Here is a 24,697-nt window from a genome sequence, read left to right on the forward strand (position 1 = left end):
AAAGCAGTAGGATATTGCAGTGCAGCTAAAGGTGTGTCTGTTTATCAGGCTTGTCTGAACAAGCCAGAGGAGCAAAACGTATGTCAGCGAGAACAGTGGTAACTTGCTGTGCGCACTGCGTTACCACACCACACCCTCGAAGTCAGGGGCGTCTTAAGAGAGGAGGGGGCCCGTCTGCACTCCCCGTGCGGGGTCCCCTCCTCTCTTACCGATGGCCGGCAGCCGACCGATGCGGCTGGCCAGCCACCGGAGCATTAGTAGACTCCGGGCACTAGAGCGTACCCGGAGTCTACTGCGCATGTGCAGAACGCGAGGAAAATGGCCGCGGCGGCCATTTTCCAGTGTTCTTAGCAGCGCTGACACCCGCCGCAGGACCACCGACAGCTAAGTTTAAAATAATATGGGTGCAGGGTGTGCGGTGCGGGGCCCCCCTGCCCCGCACACACTGCACCCATTATAGATACGCCACTGCTTGAAGTTGCCAGAGAACCTTTATGCAGATTTCACCAAAGGTACTTTCTCAACTTACTGTTTCTGTCTGCTTATCTCATGTTTATTACACTATATTTGGAATCCATTCCCCAGACAGGCTTGAAAAACAGACACACTATTATATTCATATAGCTGCACTGCAATATCCTACTGCTTCGTTCACTGCAGCATGATACATTACAGAGGGCAGCAAGTTGGTATATGAATCTTCTCTTACTTTTATACTTTACTTATATCTCTTTGTGTACTCTCATCAGCCAATCAAGTACTGTTGCCCAATAAACAGGGACTACATCCCCAGGACTAAAAGCATATACTCCTTTTTTACTTATTGAAATGTTACAGAATACCTTTTAATACACTATATATATACAGATATACAGTGTGTGTGTATGTATGTATGTATGTATGTATATATATATATATATATATATATCCATCCATCCCGATGTGGGCGGCACTCTCTGGCCTTGTTGAATCAGTGTAATAAAGGCACGGACGCCTGTATGATATAGATCAACGTTTCAAGTCTTTACAGAGTTTTCATCAGGATCATACTTGTAATACAAAACACGTCTAATGGAGCATACACACGGTCAGATTTTTCTTTTGAACAATATCATTTGAACAATTTTTTTTTTCTGAACGATTTTGCTAACGATTTACTCAACGATTTGAACGATATCTGAAGAAAAAGAACGATATCTGACAAATCTGACTGCAAACATGTCAGATATCGTTCTCTAACAAACGTGAACGCGCATCGTTCATCGTCCATCGTTCATGCTTGTAGACATGAACGATTTTTTCATCAGATTTGAACGATTTTTAAAATCGTTATCGTTCAAATCTGATGAAAAATCTGACCGTGTGTATGCACCATTACCTTTATAATGTACAATCACCCGTGCAGTCCGCGTCCTCCCCTCCACACCCGTCGGGACCCGATGACGTCACAAGTCTGCGACGCACGCCATCCGGCGCTTCCTGTGCTGTCGGAGAGGTTGCTAGGCAACTTGTGACATCCACCACCAGACTGTTACAAAGAGATCAATTGAAAAATACCATGAAAATACAATAAAAAAGTAGCAAATACATAATACAACGATTACAAGTTACAGCACAATAACGCATAAATCAATATACACTCTGAATACCAGAATATACAGTTTCTACATCAGGGTCCATAGGGTATCCACAGGATACCTTGGGGTATAGGTGATGACGTCAGGCATCGGGCACGATAGAGTTAAGTTTTCAGCCTCCCCCTCCTATACCCTGCCCCCGAGCCAAGGCATCTCAGTTTCGTTGGTGCCCGGCTCGGAGTTGGAGCACATGTTTAGAGGGGGGGCTAAGAATAGCCCCTGAAGTTTCTTCAAGGCAGCTGTGGCTGCACATCTGGGAGTATAGCATGGACAGTCACTGCTGACGTCCATGCTGTCTCCCCTACACCCCGCCGGTACCAGAACGTCGGTACTGATCCGGGGATGCTGGTAAGCATCTGGGGTCACGGCTAGCGGTGACCCCAGATGTTTCGGACCATGGCCGGATTCAAGGGGAGCAGGTAAGCAGCGGGGGTCCCGCGGTGGGTCCCTGCTGAGCACATGGTCCATAGTCCCCAGGCAGCGTGGAGCCAGGTAACTAACCTGCGCTTCCACTACCCCCCTGGGATAGCGGGCCGCAGCTGAGCGGCAAGCGCTGCGGCGTCCCAGGGGTTAATTGCATGCCAGGGGAGCGCGCCTTCCCTGTATACAGCCCTCTCTGCGCTGCTGATTGGTCCTGTGGCAGCGCTCCTCCCCCAGGCCGGCCTCCTCTCTGCTCCTCGGTGGCCATCTTTGTATGGTGAACGCTGCTGGAGCTGCTGATCGGTGGCATCGCGGTCTGTGTCCCCCGGCATACCTCTCCTCCGTTGACTACAGGTCTGTGTATGCAGTGCTGTGTCTTACCAGACTCTGTCTGTGTAGTTGAAGAACAGCGCTGATAGTGCAGGGATTGATTTCTTCTGCATTGTATGTGACTTCTGCTAGCGTCTGCTGCCTGTACTTTCACTTTCTACTGTCAGCCATTTTACTGTCCCTGCTCTTCCTCTGCTAAAGCCCATGCGGTGCGGTGATTGCAGGGTGATTCTCCCACTATACTACTGAGTATCAGTGAGAGGGGTCACATACTTACCATCATGTCTGAGAGTGAATTTCCTCTCCAGCTTATGTGTACTAAGTGCAATGTACCAATAGCGGAGGGGGAGGGTAACGCGGAGGGGCTATGTTGGCAGTGTTATTTATTGGCGCGGCCAATCACTGTCACGGCTTCGGTACCGGAACCTCCCTGGGCTTGTTTTGCTAAGGCACTTACAACCCTAGTGGGCCAGTTAGCTCCGCCACCTGCGTTTTCCCAGATGGGATTGTCCCAGCAGTCAGTGGTGTCGTCACCCATGCAGGGGTTCCCGAGACAGCTGATGGTACCCCACAGTCTCCCTATTAACCCCTCCCCAGGTTTCACAGGAGCCTGCATGGGTTAATTCACTGAAAACTTCGGTACAGCATTTGTCGGAAGTGTTACAAGGGGAGTCTGTGTTGCGGCCTGTGGCGTCTCTGTCTGCTCCTTATGAGGATGACGACGTGACGTCCGATGATGGGGAGATTCTGGATCTATCTGACCAAGAACCTCTCCGTACTAAAGAGTCGGACGCTAAGTCCAAGGTTTATGTTCCTGGCCTTATTCGGGCAGTCCGCACGGCTTTAGTTATTGAAGATGACGATCCTCCGGTGTCCAAGTCCAAATATGCCTTTTTTAAGGATATTAAGGGTGACGCCACAGTGTTTCCTCTTTCGGGTCAGTTAGTAGACCATTTAGAGGTGGTAAACGGTTTCAGCCTCAGAGGTGCTTAGCCGTGGCTTATCCGTTTGCGGACAATTATTTTTCTAAGTGGGAATCCCCTCCACAAGTGGATTCCAATGTGACACGCTAGTCCGAAGTGCGACCTTGCCCATGCCCTCCATGTCCTCCTTGAAGGATGCTACAGACCGCAAGGTGGAGATCTGCCTAAAGTCCATTTATTCCCTGGCGGGGTGGGCATCCAGACCGGCTATGGCTGTATGTTGGGTAGCCAGAGCTATGGAGCGCTGGGCTGATAGTTGTGATAGGATCACTGGTAAAGTGGTCTGTGGCAGGTACATTTGTCCCAGATTCCTGTCTTTTGTGTTTTAAACCCCCAGGAGAAAGTCTGCAGTGTAGCAGGCTTGAGTTTCGGCTTTTTGAAAAGCCGGTTTGGGACCTGGGGGTTGTGGGTGAGAGGAGAGGGAGGGCTCCACCCACGGCCACTCCAGGTTTTGGTTCTCGCAGCCTGGTAACAGGCTTGTTAGTTTTCCACCTGAGAGTGGCCAATATAAGCCTAGTGTGTTTAGAGCTGATTGTCTCACCTGGGAGAGCAGGCAGGGAGTTTGCTCAGAGACACTTGAAAAACCTATCTGTGAGTACTTTGCTGTGCTTTGTTGCTGGTGAGGGCATTAGGCCCTGCCAGGTTCTGGTACTGAGGGAACTACCTGTGAAGTTAGTGCCCCGACAGGGCTAGGATTTATATTTGTTTTCTTTATATTTCCGTCATTGTACAATAAAGACTGGCGCCGACCAGCTTGTACTTGCATCCAGACTGGTGTGCTGCTTCCCTGCTGCTGTGTGTGTGTGTGTGTGTAAGGAAGGAGTCCTCTACCCAGGAGTGGGACCCCCTAACCTAACTGTGTCACAATATGGTGGAGAATGCGGGCACCCACACACACTGAAGTTGCAGCAAGAGGAAAACTTTCCGTTTAAAAAAATTAAAGGGACAGACACCCAATTTGTGAGTGTGGAAATAACGCTGTGTCCTTGGAGTCCCATAGAGGAGGCATCAGCCCATGATCAGAGAGGCAAGGTTCAGCTTCCAACCTACACCCCAGGACAAAATGGAGGACATTATTAAAGCCCTGCTCCAAGCTACAGCAGCTCAGCAGGAATCTACCAGAGCTCAGCAGGAATCTACCAGGGTGCAACTGTCGGCCTTGGAGACAGCCCAGGGGCAACAACAGGTTGCCATCGAGGACCTGCCGGGCCTTAGCGGAAAACAGCCAGGCCATAAAAGAGGTGGTACAGCACCTGATCGCCCGGCCCAGAGATGTTGGTACTGGTCCTCCCACCACCACTCACTTCGTACGAGCCAGTCACTTCCTCCAGAAGATGACTTCGGGCGATGATGTGGAGGCCTATCTCACCGCATTTGAAAGAACGGCCGAAAGGGAGAGTTGGCCCAAGGAGCAGTGGGCAAGTCTGGTGGCACCTTTTTTGTCTGGGGAGCCACAAAAGGCCTTGCAGACCCTAAGTCCACGGACCAGTTGGTCGAGCTGGTGGAGAGGTATGTGGCGGCTGAGGAGCTGATGAGTATGCCCCACCGAGCCCCGATGGCGCACCGGCGAACTCCCACAGACACTGGTAAGACTGTTCCAGGGGAGAAGGGTGCTGGGCGGTGGAATGTACCTAAGACTGAGGGTGTAGAACCTGGAGACAGGCCTGCCAGGCCGGGAAGGTTCTTGCCCCGTAAACGACTAGACATTAATATGACTCAGTGTTTCCGATGTGGTGGCTTCGGCCATATTGCCGCTAATTGTGCACTTACAACTGAACCTATGCAATATGATACTGCTCATGTCTACCGCAGGGGGTCTTTCTTTGCACAGATAGCCTGTACGGCTGACCGGCAGGCTGTGACTGATAAGCACATGTGTGTACTCGCTGTAGATGGCAACCGAGTAGAGGCACTGTTAGACTCTGGCAGCCTGGTGACACTTATAAAAGCTGAGCTGGTGAACCCCTTGCGGCGTGAGGGGAAAACTGTTGGTGTGACCTGCATACATGGGGATACTCGATATTATGTTACTGCCGAGGTGAACATCGAGACACCATGTGGTTCTGCTATAGTTTCTGTAGGTTTGGTACATGGTCTGATGTACGATGCAATATTGGGGAGAGACTTTGCTCACTTCTGGAAGTTGTGGGAAAGCCGTTTTGTTCCAGAGGTGAACAACCCCGATCCATTTGAGAAGGTTGTCGATGTAGTGGAGGAGGGAGTTTCTTCTGAGGCAGAGTTATTCCCTTTTTCTACTATGATTGGCGAACTAGAGAATGCGGAGCGTGACGGTGGCCCGCCAACTGATGTGCCTCCCATTGAGGTGGGAAGTGTTGTTGGGCCAGGTGATCGTCTGCCTGATTTAGAGGTCAGAAGAGAGGTCTTTGCCGTGGAGCAGTTGAATGACCCTACTTTGGTAAAAGCCAGGGAGAATGTAAAAGTAGTTGATGGTAAACCCGTAGACCCTGATAGTCCTTTGTCCTATCCCCACATGGCAATGTGGCAGGATTTGTTATATCAGGTGACTAAGAAGGGGGAAGATGTTGTGGAACAACTAATAGTTCCCAAAGCCTACAGAAGAACAGTGTTGGATCTGGCCCATGGTCCTATAACGGCAGGCCATCTAGGGGTAGAGAAAACCACTGAGCGAATAATGCAGAGGTTTTTCTGGCCCGGGCTTCATAAAGAGGTATCTGACTTTTGCGCATCCTGCGCTGAGTGTCAGTATCATGCTCCCAGGCCACATTTTAAGGGTCCACTAGTTCCATTGCCTATCATAGAGGTGCCGTTAGAAAGAATAGCGATGGATTTGGTTGGACCCTTAATGAAGTCTGCCAGGGGACACCAGTATATTCTGGTCATAATGGATTACGCTACCAGGTACCTGGAAGCGATCCCGTTGCGCAATACGTCAACCAAGACCATTGCCAGAGAGCTAGTTCATGTCTTTAGCAGGCTGGGTATACCTAAGGAGATACTAACTGACCAGGGTACACGGTTTATGTCCAAAGTCATGAAAGAGTTATGCCGTTCAAAATCGAACAGTTAAGAACTTCGGTTTATCACCCCCAAACCGATGGGCTGGTCGAGAGGTTTAACAAGACGTTAAAACACATGCTTAGGAAAGTGGTCGACAAGGATGGTAGGGATTGGGACTACTTATTGCCGTATTTATTGTTGGCCATAAGAGAAGTTCCCCAGTCCTCCACCGGGTTTTCACCCTTCGACTTGTATGGGAGACACCCAAGGGGGTTACTAGACATTGCCAAAGAGACATGGGAGGGGCAGTGTAGTCCTTACAAAACGGTGATTGAGTATGTTTCTCAAATGCAGGAGAGAATTGCTGCGGTAGTGCCGATAGTGAGAGAGCACCTGGAACAGGCTCAACAGGCACAGCAGAGGGTATACAACCGCAATGCTCGGTTACGCAGCTTTGCTCCTGGGGACAGAGTGTTAGTATTGGTTCCCACTGTGGAAAATAAACTTTTGGCTAAATGGCAAGGGCCCTTTGAAATCTTAGAAAGAGTGGGGCAGATCAATTACAAAGTTTACCAGCCGGGGAAAAGAAAGCCGGAACAGATATACCATATAAATCTGTTAAAGCCCTGGAAAGATAGAACGGTACTATCGGCCGTCCGAGACCCTCCAGTAAGTCCAGGGCCCTTAGTTCCCGAAGTGACAGTGGCAAAAACCCTGTCGGCAATTCAACAACAAGAGGTCAAGGAGTTTCTGATTAGAAATAGGGTGCTGTTCTCTGACGTACCTGGGAAAACCTCGGTCATTAAACATGACATCATCACTGACCCAGGGGTTAAAGTTAATCTAAAGCCCTATAGGTTACCAGAAGCACAAAGAGAATCGGTGTCGAAAGAAATTAAAAATATGCTAGAGTTAGGGGTTATTGAAGAATCACATAGTGAATGGTCAAGTCCCATTGTGTTGATTCCAAAGCCCGACGGGAGTGTGCGTTTCTGCAATGACTTCCGAAAGTTGAACAGTGTTTCAAAATTCGATGCCTACCCGATGCCAAGAGTGGATGAACTGATTGAGAGACTAGGGACGGCAAGGTATTTAACCACTCTTGACCTAACCAAAGGGTATTGGCAAGTACCGTTAACCGAGAGCGCCAAACAAAAGACAGCTTTTTCAGCGCCAGAGGGCTTGTTTCAGTACAAGATGTTGCCCTTCGGGCTACATGGGGCACCTGCTACCTTCCAAAGAATGATGGACAGGATTCTAAGGCCCCATAGACGGTATGCGGCTGCTTATCTGGATGACGTGGTCGTTCATAGTCCTGATTGGCAGTCTCACTTACCCAGGGTACAAGCAGTGTTGGACTCCATCTATAAGGCAGGTTTGACAGCCAACCCAAAAGAGTGTTGTCTAGGCATGGATGAAGTAAAATATCTGGGATACACCATTGGCAGAGGCCTGATAAAGCCTCAGTTCAATAAAGTTGATGCCATACAAAACTGGCCACGGCCTCTGAATAAGAAGCAGGTGAGAGCCTTCTTGGGAATTACGGGGTACTACAGGAGGTTTATACCCAACTTTGCCACAATGGCAGTCCCACTGACTGACCTGACCAAAGGCAAACAAAAAGTCATGGTAGAATGGAGTCCTGAGGCAGAGAAAGCTTTTCAGGAGTTGAAAGTAGCGTTGTGTTCCCAACCAGTCCTGATGACTCCTAATTTTGAAAGGGAATTCATAGTACAAACCGATGCATCAGAAGTAGGTATAGGAGCGGTCCTGTCCCTGAACAAGGAGGGTGAGGAACACCCTATTTTCTATCTTAGCAGAAAGTTGAATGTACATGAGAGAAACTATGCCACAGTGGAGAAGGAGGCGTTGGCCATAAAGTGGGCGTTAGAGGCTCTCAGGTACTACTTGGTCGGAAGAAAGTTCAAATTGATAACTGACCATGCCCCTCTGCAGTGGATGTCTGAAAATAAGGACAGTAATGCGAGAATTACAAGATGGTTCTTGGCGTTACAAACTTTTAAATTTTCAGTGGAACACAGGCCAGGAAGCCAGCTGGCCAATGCAGACGCGTTGTCACGCGTTCATTGTTTGGGGGCTTCAGTTGTTCCGCCCCACAGGTCGAAACAAAGGGGGGGATATGTGATAGGATCACTGGTAAAGTGGTCTGTGGCAGGTACATTTGTCCCAGATTCCTGTCTTTTGTGTTTTAAACCCCCAGGAGAAAGTCTGCAGTGTAGCAGGCTTGAGTTTCGGCTTTTTGAAAAGCCGGTTTGGGACCTGCGGGTTGTGGGTGAGAGGAGAGGGAGGGCTCCACTCACGGCCACTCCAGGTTTTGGTTTTTAGTTTTCCACCTGAGAGTGGCCAATATAAGCCTAGTGTGTTTAGGGCTGATTGTCTCACCTGGGAGAGCAGGCAGGGAGTTTGCTCAGAGACACTTGAAAAACCTATCTGTGAGTACTGTGCTGTGCTTTGTTGCTGGCGAGGGCATTAGGCCCTGCCAGGTTCTGGTAGTGAGGGAACTACCTGTGAAGTTAGTGCCCCGACAGGGCTAGGATTTATATTTATGTTTTCTTTATATTTCTGTCATTGTACAATAAAGACTGGCGCCGACCAGCTTGTACTTGCATCCAGACTGGTGTGCTGCTTCCCTGCTGCTGTGTGTGTGTGTAAGGAAGGAGTCCTCTACCCAGGAGAGGGACCCCCTAACCTAACTGTCACATAGTTTGGAGGCGTCTTTGGATTCCGACTGTTCGGCTGAACAGGCCGAGTTGGTAGGCAATCTCCGGGATTCGGCCACTTGCATCAATGAAGCGGCCTTGGATATCAGTATCCTCACATCTAGGATTTCTTCGGCAGCTGTTGCTGCTCGTCGCACCTTATGGTTGCGATCTTCGAAGGCGGACGCTGATTCCAAAAAGGGCTTAGAAGCTTTGCCTTTTAATGGAGAAGTCCTATTTGGTCCAGATCTGGACAAAATTGTAGCCACGCTCGCGGCAGCCAAATCTGCATGTCTCCCATCTGCTGCGGTCCCTTCAAGTTCGGGTACGTCGTCCTTTAGGCCTTACAGGGCCCAGGGTAGGCCTAAAGCACAGTCTTTTCCCCGACAGGCTGGGCCCAAGAAATCGGCCAAGCCCAGGAAACAGGCCTGGAGTACCAGACGTCCGGCCTCTAAGTCAGATGACAAACCTGCAGCCTGACGGTCCGGGCCTCCCTTTGGGGAATCCCGAAGTGGGAGGCCGCCTGCTGCAGTTCGCCCAGTGTTGGTCAATAACCACGACAGACAATTGGGTTCACGAGGTGGTTTCTCACGGGTATGCCCTCTCCTTTCAGGACAAGCCCCCATCCCGGTTCTTCACCACAGGCCTTCTGTTAGACCGGAACAAAGCCTTGGTACTGCGGAAGGTTTTGCACACTATGCTCCAGGCTGGAGTTACAGTGCCTGTTCCATTCTCCCAGAGGGGCCAGGGTTTCTATTCCAATCTATTTTTGGTGCAGAAACCCAATGGGTCGTATCGTCCGATACTCAACCTCAAGGCCCTCAACAAGTCCTTGAGGGTGCCGCGGTTTCGGATGGAGACTCTACGGTCCATCATTCTGGCGCTGGAACCTGGGGATTACATGGTGTCATTGGACATACAGGACGCTTACCTGCATGTCCTTATTCTTTTGCGCCATCAGCAATTCCTCAGGTTTGCAATCCGCAACGATCACTTCCAGTTTCGGGCGTTACCTTTTGGCGTGGCGACAGCACCACGAGTGTTCACCAAGGTCATGGCGGCTTACCTGTGGCTGCAGGGAGTCCGCATGTTGCCGTATCTGGATGACCTTCTGTTGGTGGCGGGATCTCCAGAGCTCCTTCTACGCTATTTGGACCTGACGATTGCAGTACTGCAACGTCACGGCTGGTTGATAAACTGGCAAAAGTCCACCCTGATCCTGTCTCAGAGGATTCTGCACCTCGGAGCCTTGTTGAACTCCAGACAGCAGCAGATCTTTGTGATGGGGAAAAGATCTCTGCCTTGCAGTTGAGGGTGCGCAGTTGTCTACAGAGTCGCCAAGTGTCTCTGCACTCGGCGATGAGGTTGCTGGGCTCCATGGTGTCAGTTTTCGACATGGTGGAATATGCCCAGTTGCACTCCAGACCTCTGCAGCAATTGATCCTGTCCAAATGGAATGGACTGCCTCAGAGTCTAAAATCACAGACCATGGTGCTCACTCCGAAGGTTCGCCTGTCTCTAGCCTGGTGGTTGCAGACGACCCACCTCAACCAGGGTCGCCCATTTTGGGTGGCGAACTGGGTCCTGTTAACAACGGACGCCAGTCTTCGGGGCTGGGGAGCTGTCACGGGTCCACACTTGTTCCAGGGCAGGTGGACTCAGGCAGAAAAGGAGCTTCCAATAAACATCTTGGAACTCCGCGCGGTTTTCAATGCTCTCCAGCAGGCACATCGGGTTCTCCAAGGTCACCCCGTGCAGGTCCAGTTGGACAACGCCACCACCGTGGCCTACATAAATCAACGAGGAGGAACCCGAAGTCGGGCGGCACTCGTAGAGGTGTCCCGCATCCTGGTCTGGGCGGAGCGCAATCTCCCAGCTATATCAGCAGTATTCATCCCGGGAGTCCTCAACTGGGAAGCGGATTTCCTCCGTCGCCAGGACGGACATCCGGGAGAATGGTCTCTGCACCAGGACGTCTTTCAACTTCTGGTGGACAGGTGGGGTCTTCCAGAGATAGACCTCATGGCGTCACGGCACAACAACAAGTTGCCGGTGTACGGGTCTCGAACAAGAGACGAAAAGGCGTCTCTGGTGGATGCTCTGTCCGTCCAGTGGATGTTCCGATTTGCTCTGCGGTTGCCACTACGACAGGACCTGCTATCGCAGGGTCCTTGTCTTCACCCGGACCTGGCTCGGCTGTCTTTGACGGCGTGGCTGTTGAGACGGCCATGTTAAGGTCCAGTAGGTTTTCCAGCTCTGTGGTACAAACCATGCTAAGAGCTTGGAAACCATCCTCTGCAAGGATATACCATCGTGTGTGGCATATGTTCTTCCAGTGGTGTCGACGGAGAGGTTATGCCCCTCGGGAGTTCCATCTGTCTAGAGTGTTAGCTTTCCTACAGGCGGGGCTAGACCATGGGCTTCGCCTTGCTTCTCTGAAGGTGCAGGTGTCTGCCCTGTCAGTCTGGTTCCATCGTAGGATTGCTGCGCTCCCTGATGTGCGAACCTTTATACAAGGTGTTCTTCGCATTCAGCCACCTTTTGTTCCATCGGTGGCGCCTTGGGATTTAGCTGTGGTCCTGAGAGCTCTCCAGGGACCGCCGTTTGAACCACTGGGCTCAGTGGACCTTAAATGGCTGACAGCTAAAACAATATTCCTTCTGGCCATTGTTTCTGCCAGACGTGTTTCTGACTTAGGGGTTCTCTTCGGGAAGCAATCGGGAAGCCGACTGCCTAAATACCGGCAGCCGGCTTCCCGACTGTCATATCCCGGCAAGGGTGAAATGCCGGGCGTCTAGATGTAGACGCCCGCATTTTCCCGACGCCGGGAGACCGGCGCCCGGCATCCCAATCGTAGTGATGCCAGGCACCGCGAGCGGACAGCCGCGGGGGGGGGAGGGTTAGGTTTAGGGCTCTCGGGGGGGACTTAGGGTTAGGCACCCCCCCGGGAGGGTTAGGGTTAGGCTAGGGGGTGGGAGGGTTAGGGTTAGGCACCCCCGGGGGGGTCTTAGGGTTAGGCACCCCCCCGGGGGACTTAGGTTTAGGCAGCGGGGAAGGGGGTGGCTAGGGTTAGGCACCCCTAAGGAGGGTTAGGGGGGTTAGGTTAGTAGATACTCACCTATCCACGATCGGGATTTCCAGCGCTGTCGGGCTTCCACTGCTTCGAACTCTGCTCATGTCGGGCTGCCGCTGACGGGAATCGTCATTCCCTCTCTCCTGTAGACCCCCTTTTCTGATTTTTCATAGGAACAGGGCGGTGCTGCGCACTCGTCCTGGATTTCTTCCCAAAGTTGTTTCAAGTTTCCACATCAACGAGGAAATCGTTGTGCCGGCTTTTAACTCACCTGATCTTTCAGTGGGTGAGGCCACTTTGGACGTTGTGCGGGCCTTAAGGATTTATGTTGACCGCACTTCTTCATTTAGGAAGTCGGACGCCTTGTTTGTCCTCTATGGCTTCCGTAAAAAGGGTTGTGCTGCTTCAAAGCAAACTTTGGCTGGTTGGATTCGTATGGCAATTTCAGAAGCTTATCTTCATGAAGGCCTTCCGGTTCCATCCTCTGTGAGGGCTCATTCCACTAGGTCTGTGGGTCCTTCGTGGGCAGCTCGACGTGGTGCCTCTGCAGTCCAGATCTGCAAGGCTGCCACGTGGTCCTCTGTCCATACCTTTGTGAGGTATTACGCTTTTGACACCTTTGCCTCTCAGGATGCTTCCTTCGGGCGGCGGATTCTCCTTTCAGCACAGGAGCGTCCCCACTCTTAAAGGATACTGCTTTGGGACATCCCCAAGGTATCCTGTGGATACACTATGGACCCTGATGTAGAAAATATGAGATATGGTAAGAACTTACCTTTGTTATCTCTATTTCTACGAAGTCCATAGGGTTCCACAGGACTCCCGCCCTGTCGCACCTGTGCTGCAGATGGGCTTTACTCTGGTCACCAGTTTTTTACCGTCTCCCTCTGGTGAGAATGTGATTCTTGTGTGTCCAGATCTTTTTTCTCTCTCTTCCTTCTCCTCCTCCGGCCTATGGCTTGGTACGTAACTGAGATGCCTTGGCTCGGGGGCGGGGTATAGGAGGGGGACCCTGGTGCATCCTGGGAGGCTGAAAACTTAACTCTATGGTGCCCGATGCCTGACGTCATCACCTATACCCCAAGGTATCCTGTGGAACCCTATGGACTTCGTAGAAATAGAGATAACAAAGCTAAGTTCTTACCATATCTCATATTATCTTCATGTTTCATAAGAAACAATTCAGACTAAAATTTTCATTAAGTCCATATGGGGATTACTGTGTTTAATTTATGTATCCACCTTGCCTCACATCTCAAAACCGCCTTTGCGCTATCCCCTCCTCTTTTATAGATCTAGGGATATAATCAATTATATTGTATCGCAATGTAGCGTGATTATGTTTGTGTGCTTTGAAGTGCCTAGCTTACCGGCTGATCCACCGCCCGTCCTTCAAGAGCTAGACGTGTAGAAGACCTATGTAAGGCCAATCTTTCTTTAAACTGCCTTGTGGTCTTTCCTATGTACAGGAGACCACAAGGACAGTGAATGTAATATACATGTGTAGTAGAACCTGTCAATACATGACGGATCTGCAGACGCTTGCCTGTATGTGGGTGAGTGAAAAAACTACCTGTCTCCAAATAACCACAAGTTGTGGTTATTTGCACTTATAACACCCTGGCTTCCTAGTTAAGAAATTACCAACATCAGGTTTTCTCCTAGATGTAATGTCATTCCTGACCTGCCAATCTTTTAAGTTCCTTTCGCGGGTATAACTAGACATGAGCTGTACATTATTTAAGGACTTCAAGTCCGTATTGGTGGTTATCATAGGCCACAAGTTCTTTGCTGTTTGTGCAATATTAGGACTAGATGTATTGTACAGTTTTACGAAAGGTAATCTTGTCTTGTTATTTTTTTAACTTTTCCCCCTTTGGCATCAGTAATTGATCCATTGGTACCCCAGATACATGTAGCAGCCCTGATTAAGGCGGTTAAAGCTGTCCTCTGCATCAAGGGTGCTGAGCAGGCCCCCAAGACTAGCGCTTCGGTGTTCAAGCATCAGAAAGAGTTTCCTTTTTCTGCGCAGCTAGAGGACCTTCTAGTGGAGGCATGGGCTCACCCTACTAGGCGCTTCCAGGTTTATAAGTGCATTGCCTCCTTTTATCCACTGCCTGCTGCAGATCGGCAAATGGGTGTCTCCTCCTCTGGTGGATGCTCACATTGCCTGCCTGGTCAAGAACACTACCCTTTTTATTTCTAATATGGTATCCATTAAGGATCCGACAAATAGGAAGTTTGAACCTTCCCTCAAGGGCATTTATTCACACGCAAGTGCCATCACACATACACACCTGACGTCCGCTTGGGTGGCTAAAGCCATTGGGGGTTGGGCAGAGGCCTTTGAAGATGGCCTCAACTCAGATACCCATAGGAACGAGCTATTGTCTATATTGGAGCACGAGAGAGGTGGCCTCTTATCTCGGAGAAACAGCAATAGACACTGGTAACTAAGATGTCAGCATCCTCGGTGTCTGCTAGGCGAGCCCTCTGGCTTCATTCCTGGCTCACTGACACAGACTCTAAGAAGGCCCTGGGGGCTCTTCCTTATTCAGGGGACATTCTCTTTGGTCCATATTTGGACAAGATTATGGCCATGGTGGCGGCGTCCAAGACGGTTTGCAAGCCCTAAGCTAAGCAACCCTGGTCTACCTGACGCCCTGCCACCAAGCTTACTAACAAGCCTGCCGCATAACGGGGCAGGCCTCCACCCGGGCACAGCAGAAGCACTGTGCGAGTCCATTAACTGCCTGCTGACCTCTAAAGTAAATGTTTCAGTTCCCCTGTTTCAGAGAGGCAAGGGCTTTTATGCCAACCTCTTCTTGGTTCAGAACCCCAACTATTCCTCCCAGCAAATCCTCAACCTGAAGACCCTCAACAGGTACTTGCAGGTTCCCAGATTCCGAATTAAGTCTTTGTGTTCCATCATTCTGGTGCTGGAACTGGGGGATTTCACAACCTCCAGGATGCCTATTTGCATGTACCTATCCGGCTCAGTCACCAGCACTTCCCCAGGTTTGCGGTCCTGGAGGAACATATCCAGTTTCGGGCATTGCCATTTGGCCTCTCCACGGCTCCTCGTGTCTTCACGAAAGTCATGGCGGCGGTCATGGTAGTTCATTTGTGGCGCAGGGGTATCAGTATTCTACCTTATCTAGACGACCTTCTGATCTTTCCCTGTAACCGGAGGTCCTCCAGTCCCACGGATGGATCATCAATTGGAAGAAATCCTCCTTGACTCAGGAGATGTGCCATCTGGGGGCTTTGTTAGATTCCAAAGTTCAGCGAGTCTTCCTCCTGGCAGAAACGCTTTGGGACCTAGAGGCCATGATTTGCAAGTTCTTACATCATGGCCAAGTGTCAATGCTGTTTTGTGCAGATACTGGGCTCTCTTGTATCCGCCTTCGACATGGTGGAGTATGCCCAGTTTCACTCCCGGCTTCTTCAAATTGAGGTTCTGCCTCAGTGGATCAAGTCCCATTGGCAGCTCAAGACACAAACGATCATCCTTTCTTGGTAGGTCTGGTTCTGCCTCTTGTGGTGGCTCCAGGTGTCCCACTTAGACATGGGCCTCCCATTTTGGTTTCAGGATTAGGTCCTCCTCACCACCGTTGCAAGTCTTCGTGGGTGGGGGGGAGGAACCAGTGAACAGACCCTTCAGGGTTGGTGGATGGCTCCAGAGAGCTGGCTATTGATCAACTTCCTGGAACTCCGAGCAGTCTTCAGAGCTCTCTGCCTAGCTCTACCATTCCTCCAGCATTGTCCGGTCCAGGTACAGTCTGACAATGTGACAGCCATCGCCTACATAAACCATCAGAGCGGCATTTGCAGCAGCAGCGCCATGAAGAAGTTGAGACGCATTCTCAACTAGGCAGAGCGTCATCTTCCAGCTCTGTCGGCAACCTTCATCCTGGAGTCCAGAATTAGGAAAATGACCTTCTCAGCTGCCAGGACATTCACTTAGGCGAGTGGGTGCTTCATCCACACACCTTTCAGCTCCTAGTTCTTTGCTGGGGCTTGATGGCGCCTTGGCACAACCACAATTTACTGAGGTACTGCTAATGCACCAGGGATCCGGGACCCCTTCTGGTAGATGCCTTAGCTGTTCAGTGGACCTTCCTTCTCATGTAAATCTATCCCCCGAAAGTTGAGTTGGAAGGCATCATCATGATCATTGTAGCTCCTGATTGGCTGCAACAAGCTTGGTACGTGGATCTCCTAGACCTCTCCATCTATGCTCCACTGCATCTTCTTCTGTGACCAAATCTTCTGTCTCCGGGCCCGTGCTTCCATCTGGATCTGGCCCACCTCGCTTTGAAGGGTCGGCTCTTGAGACATCCATCCTAAAAGCTAAGGGGTTCTCCAGATCGGTCATTTGTACCATGCTGAATGCCCGTAAACCTTCTTCTGTGTTTTTGTTTTTCCGCTTTGAGCTCTTCAATCATCACCTTTCGAGTCCTTGGACTTTGTGGACATTCATTTTCTTACATGGCAGACGGTCTTCCTACTTGCCGTAGCATTGGCCGGCGTGTGTCAAACTCCCCATTTTTTGTTTTTCACTCGGACACGATTAGGCTACCTTCCTAAAGTAGTTTCTCAGTTTCACATTAACCAGGACCTGATTCTTTGCCAGAGTAGGCCTCTTTGAATGTTGTGAGTGCCCTCTTGGTATATGTGGATAGAACCAGGGATCTCCGTAAGACAGTCCTTTTTTGTTCTGACTTTCGAAAATGGGGCTGGCCAGCTACGAAGACGACTCTTTGGCATGGTGGATCCGTTTGACCATCCGCCATGCTTGCTCTGCGGCGAACATTCCTGCCCCTGCCGTGATGACAGTTCATTCCAGCAGGTCAGTGGGTACTTATTGGGAAGCTCTACATGGTGCCACTGAGGAGCAGCTTTGTAATGCGGCCAAGTTGTCCTCAGCTTGTATGTTTCTCAGATTCTATTAATTTGACACCTCTTTGCTTCCGCGGAGGCGGCTTGGCGAAGGGTTCTTAGCGTAGCTCAGGAGCATCCCCTCCCTTAGGGGGATAGCTTTGGGATGTCTAAAGCCTGTGTAACATATGGAGAGATGAAGAAAATTATATTTATGTTCTTACCTGGTTAAATCCTTTCCTTCGAAATAATTTGGGACACAGGATGCCCTGTCAGTATATTCTAGGTGTGTGAACCTGCCTTTGTGCAGGCCTTCTCCTTCTTCTTGCTCCTGCTTTGGGCTTGCTAACATAACTGGCCTGCCTGGGGCTTGGGGGTAGGGTATAGGGGAGATGGAGCCTGGGAGCTGGGAGAAAAAACTTAACTGTGCCTGGACTCCTACTCCAGCCTATACCCACTTTCTAAAGCCTGTGTTCCCTATGGTTTTCGAAGAAAGGATTTCACCAGGTGATAACCTAAATCTCCTTTTTTTTTTATTTTAACCCTAATTCTATCCTAGAGTTCAGGCCAGACTGGGGGCAGGACGCTGCGGTGCAGGCAGGGCTCCCGAAAAGGGAGACTGGGATTAATAATACAACTAGAGCCCATCCTTTGAACATAATAGTGGGATTATAACCCATACACATTTTTTTTTGCTTTATTGGGAGGGGGTACACCAACATATTGTAGAGTATATTACTCTGGGTGCATAGGATCACAATAACAGAGGAGGGTACATCTTATTTGGGGATTTTAAATATAATAAAGTGAGAAATAGAATTTTAAATCTGATGAATTAAAACTGCTATATTACTACGGTATATACCGACAAGAACAGATCGATGCACAGTATTAGAATCCATTACTCTGCACTATTACAATGTATGAGACACTCTTGTTACAGACGTTGGCTACATTTTATAGAATGTTGTGAGGACGCCGTTTCTTGTAAGCTATGTATATGACATTTATATTTGTGTACTTTCATTAGATTTGAATCTATATCTAATTAAATACTACAGGGTAGTGGTGTGTGCATTCTATCAATAGCTGTCTTTTTCTTTACATTTGTCTGCAGATCAGAGATTTTAAAAGGACAAAACAATTTTTAGGACTGCTTAACTGCTGAGACTCCTGCTGGCACAGGTGCTTTGAGGAGAGTGGTCACAGGAGGGGGTGTGGCAGGACGTATTAACGCCCGAGGGGCCCATGTGTAGTGTGCCCTCTCTTCTGAGCAGCGGGGCCCCCAAGCCCAGCTCTTACCTTGCTCCAGATTGCGATTCCCTCCTTATTGGTGGCACCATCTTCCTTGTGACATCTTTGGCAAGATGGTGCTTGTGCACAAAGGCTCTGGCATAGCGCCAGAGTCTTTGCTTTCACTGCGCAGCGTCCTTTTCCCAAAGATGTTACTGGGAAGATGGCGCCACGGAGGAGGAGGGCCCCGCTTTCTGGAGTCTGGAGCAAGGTAAGTATGCCAATGACCTGTGTGCACCGCACACATTATAAATACACCTATAGGGCGTCCGCTCATCTCATAGATCTTTTTCTTGTATATGTGGCGCTTCGGAGCATGGGCATAACATGGGCATAGCTACAACTCCCACCAATCACCGCTTTCTACAAAGTCCTGAGCCCGAGTATTCATTCCCCATTCCTCTCCCCTCTCGGCGTCCATGATCACATGCATGTGCTTAATAATTACTAAACTTTTTATTTAATGGGGAAAAATTACTATGTATTATTGCTGCTTTGATATATGGCGCTATGAAAGTAATAATAATGTTTTATATTGCACTTTTCGCCTAAAGGACTCAAAGTGCTTTACATTTGCCTTTACAGCACATAATACAAAACAAGCGTAACCAAGAACGTTAGTGAAATGCTTTGGTGAATAGGTAGTCCTTTTTCTGTAATAGTGCACTGGTTGCAAAGTGTATGAAGTCGTGCTAAGCGTGCTCATAATAGTATGCATATGTGCCTTGCACATTTGTGTGACTTTGGAGAGTCAGGACTGGCAGGGGCATTCTAGAGTACAGTTAGGGTGTGTTCGCACAGTTGTGAGCACATGCAGACCAGAATATATCGGGTGGGCAATAAGCGGCCCTCCAGCTGTTGTTGAGCTAAACATCCCAGGATGCCTTGCAGTAGTTTTAGCATGGCCAAATAGCAACACTGTGGCAGGGCATGATAAGTTGTGTAGTTCTACAACAGCTGGAGGTACTTATTGCCCACCCCTAAGTTAGATGCATATGCCTGACATAAGCATATAGCGGCTGATGCAAAAAAAAAACCCATATTGAATATTTTTAAGTTCTAAAGAAGGTCCTTATGCCCGATAAACCAGTGCTTCCAATGAATTCATAGAAAAGGACCTAACATTTAGAATAAAAGCCCATTATGTACTTTCTATTTCTACATTTTCGTGCAGTTATGAATTTCTGCATTATCTGACAATAAAGTAACATCACTTTTAGTACTAAAGGAATTGTTTTGATCATCTTTAATTATTGTATAATTATTGGTTACATTCAAAGATGGAAATCAGAAGGCCACACCACAAGCTTCAGTAAAGACAACAAGATCCTCTTCTACAAGGAATTCTTTGAAGCGGAAGGCCAGCTGTACCCCAGAAAAAGCCGAAATAAAAAAATTGGAGGTTTCACCAACAAAACTTGAATCAAAGAGTAAGTTATGTCTTTCACATGTTAATTCAGGATGGAAAGGGTTTATTTTATTATTTAGTACCAGCTATTTATATAGTGCACACATATTCTATAGCGCTGTACAGAGAATATTTGGTCATTCACATCAGTCCCTGCCCCAGTGGAGTTTACAATCTATATTCCACATCACACACACACACCCACCCCCTGGAGGAAACCCACGCAAGCACAGGGAGATTATACAAACTACACACAGTTAGAGCTGTAATGCTTAACCACCTGTGCTGCCCCATTTTACATTAACAAAAGGATTTTGTTAATGTAAAATGGAAATATGTTTGTTTTTGAAATTGTGATATATATAGTATGCTTGAAGGGGATGGGTACAGGATGCTAGCGCTCGGGGATGCTGGTATCCCGAAAGGGTTAGGATACCGACACCTGTTGGTAGGTTTCCTAACCCTCTGGCTCTCCCTACCATAACCCTATCCCTCCGTCCCCGGTGCCTGAGCCACACCTAAATCCCCCCCCCAGTGCCTAAAACTAACCTCCCCTCCTTCACCCTAAATCTAACCCTCCCCCCAACCCCGCTACTTGTCTTGAAGATGCCGGCGCCGGGATTCTGACAGGTGTCATAAATACACATACATACACATATATGAAAAATGATGCAAATTAGGTCACCACATTAGTGTGTGCGTGCACACCTTACAGCATGCACTGCGCACATCACTCAGTCACAGCCTCTTTTGTCCTGAACAGCGGTACTCAACACTGGTAACACACAATTATCTCCCCCAGTAACATAAGTCTGCATACACCCCAGTATCATAAAAACTAATCATAGGCTAGTTGTGTGCATGTGCACTGCCTCAGACAGCACTTACAGATGTGTCCTTAAACATCTTTGCTGCAGTTGCCCCAAAAAGGCCCCCAAAGCTCGCCAGGTACCGTGAGAGACTGCTAGCACCGGGTGTATTTTTTTGCGCCGATCCAGAAGCGAGATATTCGCGCGTCTGGGTTGCTCCTCCATGCCTCCCTTGTATATGAGATGCCCAGAGACCACTTTCAACTGCTCTACTGTAGCTGCGAATCTCAGGAGGTTTAGTCAGTCTCCCTGTATACCCCTTCTTGGTGGCCAGGTTATACAGAGCTCGATATCCTACCTTTTATACTGCCTTTTGTTTCTGAAAGACTGTCAGTTATAATTATCACTGCTTTTTCTCCTCATCCCTTTGACAGGGTATGGGGGTACATCACATTTACTAGATATTTGTGAAGGTGGTCACATTGTATTGTTACCTTTTATACTTATATATGCTAAGCGTAAAGGGAAACGATTTTATGCAGGTTTTATTTATGTCAGTTATAACTATCATTGCTATTGCTCCATTTAACCCTCAACTACAGGTGTGTAAAGGTTAAATTGTACTTCACATTTGCTTGTGAAGACTGAGCTGCCCGTCCCCCTCTTTCCTAATTAATTAGTGACGTTCAGCTGCAATTGAGTGTTTGCTGAGGGGAGATTTGGTCTCTCTGTGTGTCTCTCTTTCTGTGTGTGTGTGTGTGTGTGTGTGTCTATCTGTGTCTCTCTCTCTCTCGCTCCCTTTTTGTGTGTGTGTCTCGCTCTCTCTGTGTGTCTGTCTCTCTCTTTCTCTCTCTCTCTCTCTCCTAGTATGATGCAATTGATCGTACGTTTCCCCTTGAATTCCCTGGCAGTCCTGACCGCACAGTTTGGTGATTTTTTTCACACACAATCTGCATACGATTATGATGGATAATATGGGCTGCACATCTGTTCATACGATACGTTTTGAGAGCGGCGGGAGCGCGCATCGTATCATATCCTACCTAAATATTACACTGTTTCGACACAATTCATCGTACAACGCGTCTAAATCGGGCAATCGGCCCGAAATCTGGCTAGTGTATGGCTAGCATATGAGTATACCTTTCTCCTAGGACCAAGGTATATAGCACTAGAATCCTACCAACTTATTGTTGCTTGTATAAATTGATTCCGTGCCAATTTGTAAGCATATTTGTATGCATTGCACTTATATCCTTCCAATGTGACTGTGATATAGTGCCCATTTGCAAATATATTTATATGCATGTAGATCCTACCAATCTTATGTGTTTAGGTAGTTAATTTGAATGTTTTTTTGCAAATATATGTATATGCATGTAGATCCTGCCAATCTCATGTGTAGTTGATTATAATACCCTTTTGCAAATATATTATATGTGACTTATGCTAACTGCTGTTGGAAGAATAAAAATTTTTTGTTTTGTTTTGTTTTTCCTAGCCCCCAACTACCGGGTGTATAGGGGTTAGAGCAGTGTTGGCTAACCTTGACACTCCAGCTGTTATGGAACTACATAACCCAGCATGCACTGCTACAGTTTTGCTATTAGGGCATGCTACAACTGTGGCAGGGCATGCTGGGATATATAGTTCCACAACAGCTGGAGTGTCCAGGTTAGCCAACACTGGGTTAGAGAGTGCTTCACAATTATTTTTATCGGTGAAGGGGGTCACATTGCATTATTAACCCTACACTTGTTGTAGGTTACTTGCAAATATTTCCCATGAGGACAAAGGGGTAAACAGGAGACTGTTGTCCCTGTGCTGGTTTCATGTAAAACCTGTGCAGTAGGCCTCTCAGGATTTGTGGTGTTGTGGTGTTAATTGTTATACACCACAACAGTCCACCTCGCCAGCACATGTTCAGGGGTCACCTTGAATGTCCTCCTGGTTTCAGGTTGTGATGCAGTTAGTGGACTGCTTATCAGTCCCCACATTGCCTCCCACTTTGGATTTCCCACAGTGATTACAGCCTGCTTTGTTTCCTCTCCCCATACATCCTTCCTGGATGGAGGGTTATGTTCTCTCAGTTCAGAATCTAGCTTTTAGCATCTACATATCTGCAGATGTTACATGCTAATAGGGGTTCAGCCTCCCTTTGTCCCTCCAGTAGCTCCGTTCTCAGGGCTCTACAGGCTCCCCCATTTGAACCCCTGAAATCAGTAGACCACAAGTGGTTGACAGCTATCTCCTGTGCCCGCAGGGTCTCTGATTTGGCTGCGCTTTATTGTCGCTTCCCCTTTTTGATTTTTCACCGTGATAGAGCTGTTCTTCTTACCAGAGCGGGTTACCTTCTTAAAGTAGCATCCTGTTTTCATGTAAAAGAAGATTATTGTGATTCCAGTTTTCAGACCTCTCTGTAGGTGAAGCTTCTCTGGATGTTTTACGTGCTCTACGTATCTACGTGGATCGTACAAACTCCTTTACTAAATCGGATTCTCTTTTTGTGTTGTGTGGCTTTCACAAGTGAGGCTGGCCAGCTAACAAACAGACTCTGGCTAGATGGCTTCGTATGACGATTTCTTAGGCTTACACACATACTGATCTCCCTGTTCCAAACACAGTGACAGCACATTCTACTTGGTCTGTGGGACCATCATGGGCGCTTCGACGTGGTGCCTCTGCTGAACAATTGTGCAAGACAGCCACGTGGTCTTCCGTCCACACTTTTCTCAAGTTTAACGGCTGGGATACTTTTGCCTCTCAGGATGCTTCCTTTGGGTGTCTGATTCTCCTTTTCTGCTCAGGAGCGTCCCCACCCTTAAGGGAACTACTTTGGGACATCCCCAATGTAATTCCTGTAGACCCTATGGAACCCGAAGAAGAAAATTAGAGTTATGTTATAACATACCTTTTGTTAACTCTTTTTCTTCGAGGTCCATAGGTCCACAGGGCACCCACCCTAACGCACCTGGTTGTTATTGCGTAATCTTTTTTTCTTTTGTATTTCAATGATTCCCACTTCTTAGAGAGAGTATTTCTGGTGTACATTGTCCTTCCTTCTCCTCTTATTTTACGTCTGAAAATTACACAAAAAAGGAACTCTATACAAGCAGAGTTGCACAGGACCTGGTGGTTAAATCATGTCGGGTGTTTTGCACCTAAGGGCGTATTGAGGCTAGGTGTGTGTAAAAGTCTGCTACCTTTGCATTGGATGCACCGCTGTATATAAAGGGTCCTAGTAAATAAGCCATAAAAACCATCCTTAAAGTAGGTTATAGCATATACTGTATAATGCCTACAAATTCAGATGAGATATATTTTGCTAAAAGAAAGCCCTGTCTGCCTGATAATAAAAAATACATTAATGTCATGAGGGCAGACATAATTATAAAGATATATCCCGCCCCCAACCTAAAAAAAAAAAAGATCTAAACATTTGGATAAATGACTGGGGCTACTAAGTGACCAATGAACATGGCTCAGCCCAGCTCCCCCATGCAAAAGGAATATGGAGCTCCACCCTCATATAAATATAGAGCTTTAGGTAGACATAACCAAAATGATTAAAAAAAAAACACATAAAATGAAAAATGAAATTAAATAAAACAGGATATACAAAAAAAAACAGCAGTATAAAAAAATGAAATAAATAAAAAAAAATTAAAAAGACAAAGTGTCAGAAAAGTAACATTAAATTATGAACTTCAAAGTCCACGAAATATAAATAAACCAACGCATAGTTTCAATGAAACAGGATATATAAAATCACATCAGTTTAGAAAACAAATGAAATTGCGTATAAGTCAACAAGACAGGGACACAAATATATAGGCTCCAGATGTTCAGTCTGACCAGGCCTCAGCATCCTGCAGGGAAAAAATAAAAGAAATTGTCTGCTACATCCCGCCTGAGCGTATACACAAAAAGGTAGAAAACATATGCAAAAGATTTCCTGAAGCTTCACCATAAATGCTAGGACCGGAAAAAGGATGTTTAGGCATGCTAGAGTAGAATCTTGGTGGACGGCAACAAAATGGTAGTCGATCTTGGATTGTACCAGGACCACTGGAACAGAGAACTGGACTTGAACAAGTGAAGCAAGGACTTCGGAGTTGGGGATCAGAGGCACCTCCACTTAACAAGGAGGACAAGAATCCACCT

General features: G+C 48.0%; 1 protein-coding gene across 2 annotated transcripts in view; it reads left to right on the forward strand.

Annotated features, from left to right (window-relative positions):
• The window catches only part of VRK3 (VRK serine/threonine kinase 3), a 165,257-nt gene that overhangs the window by 11,569 nt on the left and 128,991 nt on the right, over positions 1-24,697 (forward strand). For both annotated transcript variants that reach the window (XM_088456776.1, XM_088456775.1), the window contains exon 3: positions 19,597-19,746. In XM_088456776.1, coding sequence (XP_088312902.1) covers positions 19,597-19,746 — 150 coding nt within the window. The remainder of the gene's footprint in view (positions 1-19,596; positions 19,747-24,697) is intronic.

This window comes from Taudactylus pleione, unplaced genomic scaffold (genome assembly GCF_031769625.1).
Source record: "Taudactylus pleione unplaced genomic scaffold, aTauple2 ptg000717l, whole genome shotgun sequence".
Taxonomy (NCBI): Eukaryota; Metazoa; Chordata; class Amphibia; order Anura; family Myobatrachidae; genus Taudactylus; species Taudactylus pleione.